Raw genomic sequence first — 11,567 nt, 5'->3', positions numbered from 1 at the left:
CTTTGCCCCTCGCACCTTAAACCTATGTCCCCTAGTAACTGACTCCTCCACCCTGGGAAAAAGCTTCTGACTATCCACTCTGTCCATGCCGCTCATAACTTTGTAAACCTCTATCATGTCGCCCCTCCACCTTCGTCGTTCCAGTGAAAACAATCCGAGTTTATCTAACCTCTCCTCACAGCTAATACCCTCCAGACCAGGCAACATCCTGGTAAACCTCCTCTGTACCCTCTCCAAAGCCTCCACATCCCTCTGGTAGTGTGGCGACCAGAATTGCACGCAATATTCTAAGTGTGGCCTAACTAAGGTTCTGTACAACTGCAGCATGACTTGCCAATTTTTATACTCCATGCCCCGACCGATGAAGGCAAGCATGCCGTATGCCTTCTTGACTACCTTATCCACCTGTGTTACCACTTTCAGTGACCTGTGGACCTGTACGCCCAGATCTCTCTGCCTGTCAATACTCCTAAGGGTTCTGCCATTTACTGTATACTTCCCACCTGTATTAGACCTTCCCAAATGCATTACCTCACATTTGTCCGGATTAAACTCCATCTGCCATTTCTCCGCCCAAGTCTCCAACCGATCTATATCCTGCTGTATCCTCTGACAATCCTCATCACTATCCGCAATTCCACCAACCTTTGTGTCGTCCGCAAACTTACTAATCAGACCAGCTACATTTTCCTCCAAATCATTTATATATACTACAAACAGCAAAGGTCCCAGCACCGATCCCTGCGGAACACCACTAGTCACATCCCTCCATTCAGAAAAGCACCCTTCCACTGCTACCCTCTGTCTTCTGTGACCGAGCCAGTTCTGTATCCATCTTGTCAGCTCACCTCTGATCCCGTGTGACTTCACTTTTTGTACCAGTCTGCCATGAGGGACCTTGTCAAAGGCTTTACTGAAGTCCATGTAGACAACATCCACTGCCCTTCCTTCATCAATCATCTTTCTCACTTCCTCAAAAAACTCGATCAAGTTAGTGAGACACGACCTTCCCTTCACAAAACCATACTGCATCTTGCTAATAAGTTCATTTGTTTCCAAATGGGAGTAAATCCTGTCCCGAAGAATCCTCTCCCTACCACTGACATAAGGCTCACTGGCCTATAATATCCTGGATTATCCTTGCTACCCTTCTTAAACAAAGGAACAACATTGGCTATTCTCTAGTCAAAGAACAAAGAACAGTACAGCACAGGAACAGGCCATTCAGCCCTCCAAGCCTGCGCCGATCTTGATGCCTGCCTAAACTAAAACCTTCTGCACTTCCGGGGACCGTATCCCTCTATTCCTATCCTATTCATGTATTTGTCAAGATGCCTCTTAAACGTCTCTGTGGTACCTGCTTCCACCACCTGCCCCGGCAACAAGTTCCAGGCACTCACCACCCTCTGTGTAAAGAACTTGCTTCGCACATCCCCTCTAAACTTTGCCCCTCGCACCTTAAATCTATGTCCCCAATGTAACTGACTGTTCCACCCTGGGAAAAAGCTTCTGACTATCCACTCTGTCCATGCCGCTCATAACTTTGTAAACCTCTATCATGACGCCCCTCCACCTCCGTCGTTCCAGTGAAAACAATCCAAGTTTATCCAACCTCTCCTCATAGCTAATGCCCTCCACACCAGCCAACATCCTGGTAAACCTCTTCTGTACCCTCTCCAAAGCCTCCACGTCCTTCTGGTAGTGTGACGACCAGAATTGCATACAATATTCTAAGTGTGGCCTAACTAAAGTTCTGTACAGCTGCAGCATGACTTGCCAATTTTTATACTCTATGCCCCGACCGATGAAGGCAAGCATGCCGTATGCCTTCTTGACTACCTTATCCACCTGTGTTGCCACTTTCAGTGACCTGTGGACCTGTACGCCCAGATCTCTCTGCCTGTCAATACGCCTGAGGGTTCTGCCATTTACTGTATACTTCCCACCTGCATTAGACCTTCCAAAATGCATTACCTCACATTTGTCCAAATTAAATTTCATCTGCCATTTCTCCGCCCAAGTCTCCAACCGATCTATATCCTGCTGTATCCTCTGACAATCCTCATCACTATCCGCAACTCCACCAACCTTTGTGTCATCCGCAAACTTACTAATCAGACCAGCTACATTTTCCTCCAAATCATTTATATATACTACAAACAGCAAAGGTCCCAGCACTGACCCCTGCGGAACACCACTAGTCACATCCCTCCATTCAGAAAAGCACCCTTCCACTGATACCCTCTGTCTTCTGTGACCGAGCCAGTTCTGTATCCATCTTGTCAGCTCACCTCTGATCCCGTGTGACTTCACCTTTTGTACCAGTCTGCCATGAGGGACCTTGTCAAAGGCTTCACTGAAGTCCATGTAGACAACATCCACTGCCCTTCCTTCATCAATCATCTTCGTCACTTCCTCAAAAAACTCAATCAAATTAGTGAGACACAACCTCCCCTTCACAAAACCATGCTGCCTCTCGCTAATAAGTCCATTTGTTTCCAAATGGGAGTAAATCCTGTCCCGAAGAATCCTCTCTAATAATTTCCCTACCACTGACGTAAGGCTCACCGGCCTATAATTTCCTGGATTATCCTTACCACCCTTCTTAAACAAAGGAACAACTGGGACCTCACCTGTAGCCAATGAGGATACAAAGATTTCTGTCAAGGCCCCAGCAATTTCTTCCCTTGCCTCCCTCAGTATTCTGGGGTAGATCCCAACAGGCCCAGGGGACTTATCTACCTTAATGTTTTTCAAGACGCCCAACACCACCTTTTTGATATCGACATGACCCAGACTATTACTATCTTGAACTATTCCTTGAACTTGTCCTCCACACTGTTACTGCAAATTTGGTTTGTCCAGTTTATATGAAGATTAAAGTCCCCCATGATTACTTTATTACCCCTGTTACAAGCATCTCTAATTTCCTGATTTATACTCTATCCTACACTACAACTACTGTTCGGGACCAATAAACAACTCCCACCAATGTTTTCTGCCCCTTGTTGTTTCTTCACTCCACCTAAACTGATTTTACTTCTTGATTTGCTGAGCTAAGATATTTTCTCTCGATGTCTTTATCCCATCCTTTATTAGCAGGGCTGCCCCTCCTCCTTTTCAATTTTCCCTGATGTCACCTTGGTCACTAATGTCCTATTACCTTTGTTACTCTCACTGTCCCTTCCTGACCCACTCTGCTTATTTTTACTAAAAATGCTGCACTGCTCTAGAGCCTTGACAATTCCATTACAGCTTTCCTGAATCCTCCCACCCCCTTTATTCGTTAAAACCCTGCCTACTGCCCTCGTTATTTGATTTACCAAGTCACTGTCCCAAGTTTAAGTGCAGCCTGTCCCAACAGAACAGCTCCCTCTTTCCCCAGTGCCCCATGAAGCAAAACCGTTGCCTCCCCCACAACTCTTTCAGCACGCATTTAACTTTCTAATCTGTTTATCCCAATGCCATTTGGCATGTGGCTCAATTCTGCATTTTAATTTGGTTCGTAACTCCTCAAACTCTCTCAGCAGAATATCATTCCTGGTTCTACCTATGTCATTGGTTCCCACATGGACCACGACAACTGGATCCTCCCCCTCCCACTCCACGTTTGTCTCCAGCCATGAGATGTCCTTAACCCTAGCACCAGGCAGGCAACACAACCTTCAGATCTCCCGGTCGCGGCTGCAGAGAAGAGTATCTAACCCCCTGATTATACTGCCCCCTATTGCTACCACATTCCCTTTCTCGCACCCCACTTGAATGGTCTCCTGCACCATGGTGCCATGATCAGTTTGCATATCCACCCCACAGTCCTTCTCATCCAAACAGCAAGCACCTTGTACCTTTTTTGGTCAAAGTCAGGGGCTGAGGCTCCTCCATCACTACATGCTGGCTCCACATACCCTCCTGTCCCTGTCCACTGACAAACTCTAAAGATCTACCTAACCTAAGGGGTGTGATTGCCTCCTGGAACAAAGTGTCCAGGTAACTATCCCTTCCCTGATGCCCCACAATGTCTGCAGCTTGGGCTCCAGCTCAACACTGAGCCGAATTTCCTCGAACTATCAACACTTAGTGTGGATATGGTTGTCTGGGATTACGATGCTCTCCACAAACTCCCACATTACAACAGTTACAACACACCACCTGCCGTGCCATGTCTGTCTCACCTTATTTATTTATTTATTTGATTAGTTAATTAGTAAATTTTTTTAATTGAATCAGTTGTTTTAGTTTTATTAATTAACTGGTTTATCTAGTTTAAGGTACTGATTTAGTAAAGTAATAGCAAGTTACAGTGTCCTCGCTTAAAGACAAAGTAAAAACATTCATCAGCTACTGGAGGTGAAAAAAAAATGAATAAAAAGCAGAACCTCCTTCCCCCTCTGCACTGAATTCCCACTTGCACCAAATTCCCAACTTTAGCACTTTGTTAATGAAGCACTCTTACATGAGCACAGACAACTCAGGTGAAGGCCCAGCTCTTGAAGCCAGTGAAAATGTGAGCCAACAAGAGCAGGACCGTGCCATCTATGTTCCTGAGTCTGTGCTGAGATAGCTGATCTTAGCCAGGGTGGCAGCTGGAACCTTAAAACTGGCCTCATAACTGCACACCCCCCGCACACCCCCCCACCCCGGTTAGAGAGAGAGAACCTGCTGATCATTACCCACTGAGCTTTGGTGGAAGTTTGTGCACTAGGGGTTGCCAACACTGGTTGGATATATTCCTGGAGGTTTTACCACAGGACCTCCTGCCCCCGAACTCCCTGCCCCCACGCCCCTGCTATTGGTCACCTGAACCGTCCATCCTCACAGCACCCCGCCAATCAGTAAATGAACAGACTCTTAATTAACTGATTGGATGTTCTGTGTTTGACAGTCAAACCGCCATTTTATCCTGTTGCCAATATATTAATAACTCAAAAATGAAAGAAAACAACAAAAAAACACACAATTTTTTGGGGACGTTCCCTATGATTTTTCTCCCTTGTAGCAGGATCCTGTAGATTATTGTTTAATTCCTGGAGATGCCCGGACAATCCAGGGGGTTGTGAACCTGAGTGTGCTCATCAAGTGATGACAGGATTGGTGTTGGCTGTGGTGTGTCCCTTGCTAACACTCACTTCAGTGGCTCAGACAGGAAGGCTGGTCTGATGTTCTGATGGGTGTTCTATCTGTGGAGAAGCAGAGTGAGGGTGGGATATCGGGAGGAAAAAAAGGAGCAAGTGATGACTTTGAGGTACTCACCATGGTCAATGCAATGGTTTGCTAAAGTTGTCTGATCTTGTGCCAAGATTCTCTGTGTCTGCCTCCTCCTTGACAAGTTTTTTCTTGAAATTAGAAAAACACATCTAGTTAACAAAAAATCAATAATCACTATCCTTGTGTGATACAAATTGACTGCCTTTGGTGTGTGTGATCTCCCAACTTTTCAGAGTTCCACCCAGTAACGCTCTGTGAAAATGGACACTCCCTCTGTTGCTTTTACTGGGTCTGAGGCTCGATGGGGCTTTTTGTTGTTGATCCAGGCAATTCCAGCCCCATTGTTGTTAGGGTAACGAATAACCCAGCAGGAAATAAGATAGTAACAACTAGACCTGCGATGGTTTAAAACAACATTACTGTCAACGGATTCTGTCAGCTTACACAAAGGTAAAATACTGCGGGTGCTGGAAATCTGAAATAAAAACAGAAAGTGCTGGAAATACTCAGCAGGTCAGGCAGCATCTGTGGAGAAACAGAGTGAATGGGCTGAATTTTTCGGGAAAGGCTGAAGTCCGGCTGCCAGGGCCGAAAGCGGGAGCCAACCCTGCTCTGGCAGGCGGCGGGACCCCAGGGCAGCATTATTCCGGCAGCAGCCAATTAACACGCTAATTAGCAGTCAATTAACCGCTAGTGAGGCAACACCAGCGAGAGGATGCCTCAATGGTTGGGCACCCTAGAAGAGGAGGTAGGTGGGGGGCGGGGGGTGGTGGTGCTGCACTGGTGGCGTGGGGGTGGCATTGCCACCAGAGAGCCCCTCCATGGGCCATGGAGCACCCATCAAGGAGGGCCCCCGCCAGGAACTCACTGGGTGTTAACCAGGGTTTACCGAGTGGTCTCCCCATGTGGCAGTTGGACCCTCCCAATGGGGAAGTAGTAACTCTTCATGGGGCTCTTAAGTGGCTCAATAGGCGGCCCAATGGGCTGCCCAATGGGCTGCCAGATCACTGGGTTTCCTGCCATTGGCATATTGCCAAAGATGTTCTGCTCCCCTCCCATTGTCTCCCCCGCTCCCCCCTCCCACCCACCGCCAGCCCTCCCGCCTCCCAGCCTGACCCCAACGGGCCAGGAAAATTCAACCCAATGTTTCGGGTCTGTGACCTATCATCACAACTGGGAAAAGCAAGTGAAAAGGGGAGGGTGGGAAGAAGAACAAAAGGGAAGGTTTGTGATTGAGGCATAGTGCTGGATTTTACCAGCCCTCTGGAGACGGGCCAGGATGTGGGAGGCCTTGTAAAATGGCGATGGAGCTTTTCCCGCCATCACAGGATATTCTCAATGGTGGGAACCAGTGGCACAGCCGCCCTACCACCTGAGGCAGGCAGCCAAATAATGGCCACTTCCTGCCCCTGCCGGTATTTTACCAACATCGGGATGGGACCCTGTCAGAATGAACAGACCGCCAGGTAAACCGTGGTTGCTTCTCGGGGGCTTCCATGGGGGAGGGGGGGTCTGCCTTCATGACTGGTCCACGGCCCGTGGAGAAGCAGCCCCAGCGGCAATGGCTGCCCCCGTGATTCCAGCACCACTGCTGGAGGGTTCACCCCTCCAATTGCCTTGGCCCACCTGCCTGGCCCCAACATAATGAAAACAATCTTACCTGGCCTTTGAGGGTGCCCCAACATGGAGGTGCCCTCTTGCTCCCCCTGCATCCTCAGCAGCGGCCAATTGTATTGGTGGTGCTGCTGAGGCTACCAAGCTGATTGGGCCAGCAGCTCTGAGAGGCGGGCTGTCATCCTCAATTGGACGTCAGTCCCAGCAGCAGCCTCTCAATTGGCCACCACCAGTAAAATCTTGCCCAGGGACCCACCGTCCAGCCGGCATTTTCAGGACCCGCTTTTGTTCCGAGCAGCGGCAGTTCCTAGGTTTTGGTAAGATCCTGGCTATAGAGTCACAGAATCATTACGGTACAAAATAGGCCATTTGCCCATCAAATCCTTGCCGGCATCCAGTCTGACCCATTCCCCAGCTCTGTTCCTGTAGCCCTGCAAGTTTATTTCCCTCAAGTGCTCATCCAACTTCCTTTTGAAATCATTAATCATCTCTGCTTCCACCACCCACATGGGCAGTGAGTTCCAGGTCATTACCATTCGCTATGTAAAATAGTTCTTCCTCACATCCCCCTGCATCTCTTGCCCAAAATCTTAAATCTGTCTTCCTGAGTCCTTGTACAATCACCTAATGAAAACTGGTTTCCCTTATCGACCTTATCTAAACCTGTTTTAATCTTCTACACCTCTATCAAATCTCCCCTCAATCTCCTTTGCTCCAAACAGAACAACCCCAGCTTATCCAACCTAACCTTGTAGCTAAAATGCCTTTCAAGGACCCTCACATCCCTCCTAAAGTGTGGTGACTAAAACTGGACGCAATACTCTAGTTGTGACCTAATCAGAGCTTTAGAAAGATTCAGCATAACCTCCCTGCTGTTGTACTCAATACCTCTAATTATGAAGCCTAAAATCCCATATGTTTTCCTCACAACTCCATCAATATGTCCTTCCACCTTCAAAGATCGATGCACATGAATCCCTAGGTCCCGCTGTCCCTGCACAACCTTTAGAACTGTGCCATTTAGTCTATATTGCCTCCCCCTAGCCTTTCTGCCAAAATGTGTCACCTCACACTTCTCTGTATTAAATTCTATCTGCCATTGGGGAGGTGGTGACATAATGGTAATGTCATTGCACTAGCAATCCAAAGGCCCAGGCTAATGATATGAGGACATGGGTTCAAATCCCACCATGGCAGCTGGTGGAATTTAAATTCAATTAATAAATCTGGAATTAAAATAAAAGCTAGTCTCAGTAATGGTAATCATAAAATTCTTGTCGAGAATTGTAAAAAAACCCATCCGGACCCATTGGGTCATCAGTCCCTCTCCATTCGGACCCATTGGGGCATCAGTCCCTCTCCATTCGGACCCATTGGGTCATCAGTCCCTCTCCATCCGGACCCATTGGGTCATCAGTCCCTCTCTATCCGGACCCATTGGGTCATCAGTCCCTCTCCATCCGGACCCATTGGGTCATCAGTCCCTCTCCATCTCCTCTTTCTCTTTACTCCAGCGTAAATAAGTTTAGTTGTTTGAGTCCTTCTTCACAACTCAATGTCCACAGGCCTGGAATCATTCTGGTCACTCCTTTCTGAATCTTCTCCCCCAGGTTGGCCAAATTGTTTTCAATTCAATGACAATGACAAGGATTTAGTGGCCTATTCATCTGGACATTCCCAAGCAGCCCTTGGTTTTTTACGGCAGTAAGTAGAGGGAGTATTGGGAATAACATCCCTTCTGAACAGGTTTATCCTCCGCATTGAGGGATTCGCTGACATATAAAATCCTACCTTTCTGTCAGCCCCCTCCTCCTCCACTGTGACTGTCTCGTGCTTCCTGTGTTCCTTTGTCGTACACACTGAGCAGAAAAAGATCTGGTTTGTTCTGCAGAGCAAGTCAAGAGCTTTTCCATGTGCTGGGCACCGTCTCTGGCTCAGCTCCTTCACCGGCTGGGCCAGGTTGTGGTGCTGGAATACCACATTCTCCTGGTGAGGCTTCAGGTGGAATCCACAATAAGAAGCCAGACACAAAAACAAGAAATGCTGGAATCACTCAGCAGGTCTGGCAGCATCTGTGGAAAGAGAAGCAGAGTTAACATTTCGGGTCAGTGACCCTTCCGAAGAAGGGTCACTGACCCGAAACGTTAACTCTGCTTCTCTTTCCACAGATGCTGCCAGACCTGCTGAGTGATTCCAGCATTTCTTGTTTTTGTTTCAGATTTCCAGCATCCGCAGTATTTTGCTTTTAAGAAGCCAGACACGTCAGACAGGATTGTGCAGCCTGGAGCTTGATGTGGGTACAGAAATCACAGGACACATCGCCTGGGCCAGCAACAGGGCCTTCAGCAAAACTCCCCCTGGATGAGGCAAAGTCCTCCAGCACTCTACACAGGGCAAGGCTCCTGAGAAGCTGAGGTCTGGGAGTGAATCCCTGTTGGCACTGTGGACAGCTGTGGGCTCCGCCATCTGTGTCTCGATCCCAGCAGCTCTGAATGCATCCCAGACAGAAACTGTGTCCACACGGGATGGTGACGGGATCCTTGAACATTTCCAAGCATATCCCACAGGCCAGGCTGTCCTCTGAGAGAAGCACATTAACAGCAAACATGATAACACAAACAGGACCAAGAGCAGGGGTCAGCGACACTGAGATTTAAACAGATTTCCAGCCAGTTAGACACACCCATGAGGTGCGGTTTCACCGTCAGCCACCAATCAGTTAATTTCAACATCAGGAATGTACAGCCTCTTGGTGGCTGAATGTATCTATTGGGTGAAGGGCCAGTGATAGTCCTGCCTGTCCCTGGGAGTTGGCCCCTGTGAGGCATGATGGCTGATGAGGAAAGAACATTCTGTTAGTACACAGCAAGATCCCACAAACAGTGATGATATAAATGACCAGATAATCTGTTCTTGAACATTTCCAAGCATATCCCACAGGCCAGGCCATCCTCTAGAGAACCTAAGAACAAGGAGTAGGAGTAGGCCATTTGGTCCCTCGAGCCTGCTCCGCCATTAAATAAGACCATGGCTGATCTGATCTTGGCCTCAATTCCTGCCTGTTCCCCGTAACCCTTGACTTCCCTATAGTTCAAAGATCTGTCCATCTCAGCCTGAATATATTCAATGTCCAGCTCTCTGGGGTAGAGAATTCCAAAGGTTAACGACCCTCCGAGAGAAGAAATCCTTCCTCATCTCCATCTTAAATGGGTGACTCCTTATTCTGAAACTGTGCCCCTAGTTCTAGATTTCTCCATGAGGGGAAACATCCTCTCAGCATCTACCCTGTCAAGCTCCCTCAGAATCTTATATGTTTCAATAAGATCATCTCTCATTCTTCTAAACTCCAATGAGTCTCAGCCCAACCTTTCCTCAAAATACAGCCCCTTCATCTTAGGAATCAACCTAGTGAACCTTCTCTGAACTACCTCCAAAGCAAGTATATCTCTCCTTAAATAAGGAAACCAAAACAGTACGCTGTACTCTAGGTGCGGTCTCACCAATGCCCTGCACAGTTGTAGCAAGACTTCTCTACTTTTATACTCTATCCCCCTTGCCATAAAGGTCAACATTCCATTTGCCTACATAATCACTAGCTGTACCTGCACATCAACAACAGACATGATGAAGCAAACAGGATTCAAGCAGGGGTCATCAGTGCTGGGATTTAAACAGGTTTCCAGCCAGTGAGAAGAGGGTCGGGGGTGGGGTTTCACTGTCAGCCACCAATCAAGGCCGTGTTATCAGGGTGTGAGAGCTGACCAGTGACATTGAAAGTTAAACAGATTTCATCAGGACGTGACAGAAGTGCTTGCCCATATTTAAATGAGGCAATAATGATGATGTGATATCATATGCCACTTCTCTCCTATTGGGTGTCAGGCATAGCTCAGTGGGTAATACTCTTGCCTGTAAGCCAGCGAGTTGTGGGTTTAAGTCCCACTCCAGACAGTTGAGCTGATAATCGAGGCTGACGTACCAGTGGTGATGCTGTCTTTCAAATGGGACATTAAACTGAGGCACTATGAGCCCTGTCAGCTGTATATGTGTGTGGAACCGGAGGACAGAGGTGAGGTTTTAAATGATTACTTTTCATCTGTGTTCACTATGGAGAAGGACGATGTAGGTGTAGAGATCAGGGAGGGGGATTGTGATATACTTGAACAAATTAGTATTGAAAGGGAGGAGGTATTCGCTGTTTTAGCGGGCTTAAAAGTGGATAAATCCACAGGCCCAGATGAGATGTATCCCAGGCTGTTATGTGAGACAAGGGAGGAGATAGGAGGGGCTGTTTAGTTTAGTTTAGTTTAGTGTAGAGATACAGCACTGAAACAGGCCCTTCGGCCCACCGAGTCTGTGCCGACCATCAACCACCCATTTATACTAATCCTACACTAATCCCATATTCCTACCACATCCCCACCTGTCCCTATATTTCCCTACCACCTACCTATTTTAGGGGCAATTTATAATGGCCAATTTACCTACCAACCTGCAAGTCTTTTGGCTTGTGGGAGGAAACTGGAGCACCCGGAGAAAACCCACGCAGACACAGGGAGAACTTGCAAACTCCACACAGGCAGTACCCAGAATTGAACCCGGGTCGCTGGAGCTGTGAGGCTGCGGTGCTAACCACTGCGCCGCTGTGCCGCTCTGACACAAATTTTCAAATCCTCTCTGGCCACAGGAGAGGTACCAGAGGACTGGAGCACAGTAAATGTGGTACCATTATTCAAGAGTAACAGGGA

The 11,567-nt window shown here is 47.8% G+C and overlaps 1 protein-coding gene across 1 annotated transcript; it reads right to left on the bottom strand.

The window, feature by feature from the left end:
* Positions 1-7,003: 7,003 nt before the first annotated feature.
* Positions 7,004-9,427, bottom strand: LOC137384485 (E3 ubiquitin/ISG15 ligase TRIM25-like). Its single transcript, XM_068058623.1, has 3 exons — positions 9,085-9,427; positions 8,611-8,852; positions 7,004-7,126 (listed from the first exon to the last, which is right to left on the bottom strand). Exons 1-3 carry the CDS (start codon positions 9,425-9,427, stop codon positions 7,004-7,006), a joined length of 708 nt encoding a protein of 235 aa, XP_067914724.1.
* Between the last annotated feature and the right edge of the window lie 2,140 nt (positions 9,428-11,567).

This window comes from Heterodontus francisci, chromosome 26, assembly GCF_036365525.1.
Source record: "Heterodontus francisci isolate sHetFra1 chromosome 26, sHetFra1.hap1, whole genome shotgun sequence".
In the NCBI taxonomy this organism is placed as follows: Eukaryota; Metazoa; Chordata; class Chondrichthyes; order Heterodontiformes; family Heterodontidae; genus Heterodontus; species Heterodontus francisci.
Note: the sequence above shows the minus strand (reverse complement) of the source record. Positions and strands in the feature narration are given on the sequence as shown.

Coding starts and splice junctions, on each gene's coding strand:
- LOC137384485 (XM_068058623.1), bottom strand. CDS start 9,427: ATGTTTGCTGTTAATGTGCTTCTCTCAGAGGACAGCCTGGCCTGTGGG. Junction 8,853..9,084: donor CCAGGCTGCACAATCCTGTC/TGACGTGTCTGG, acceptor AGCATTTCTTGT/TTTTGTGTCTGGCTTCTTAT. Junction 7,127..8,610: donor AGGAGGGGGCTGACAGAAAG/GTAGGATTTTAT, acceptor ACCAAAACCTAG/GAACTGCCGCTGCTCGGAAC.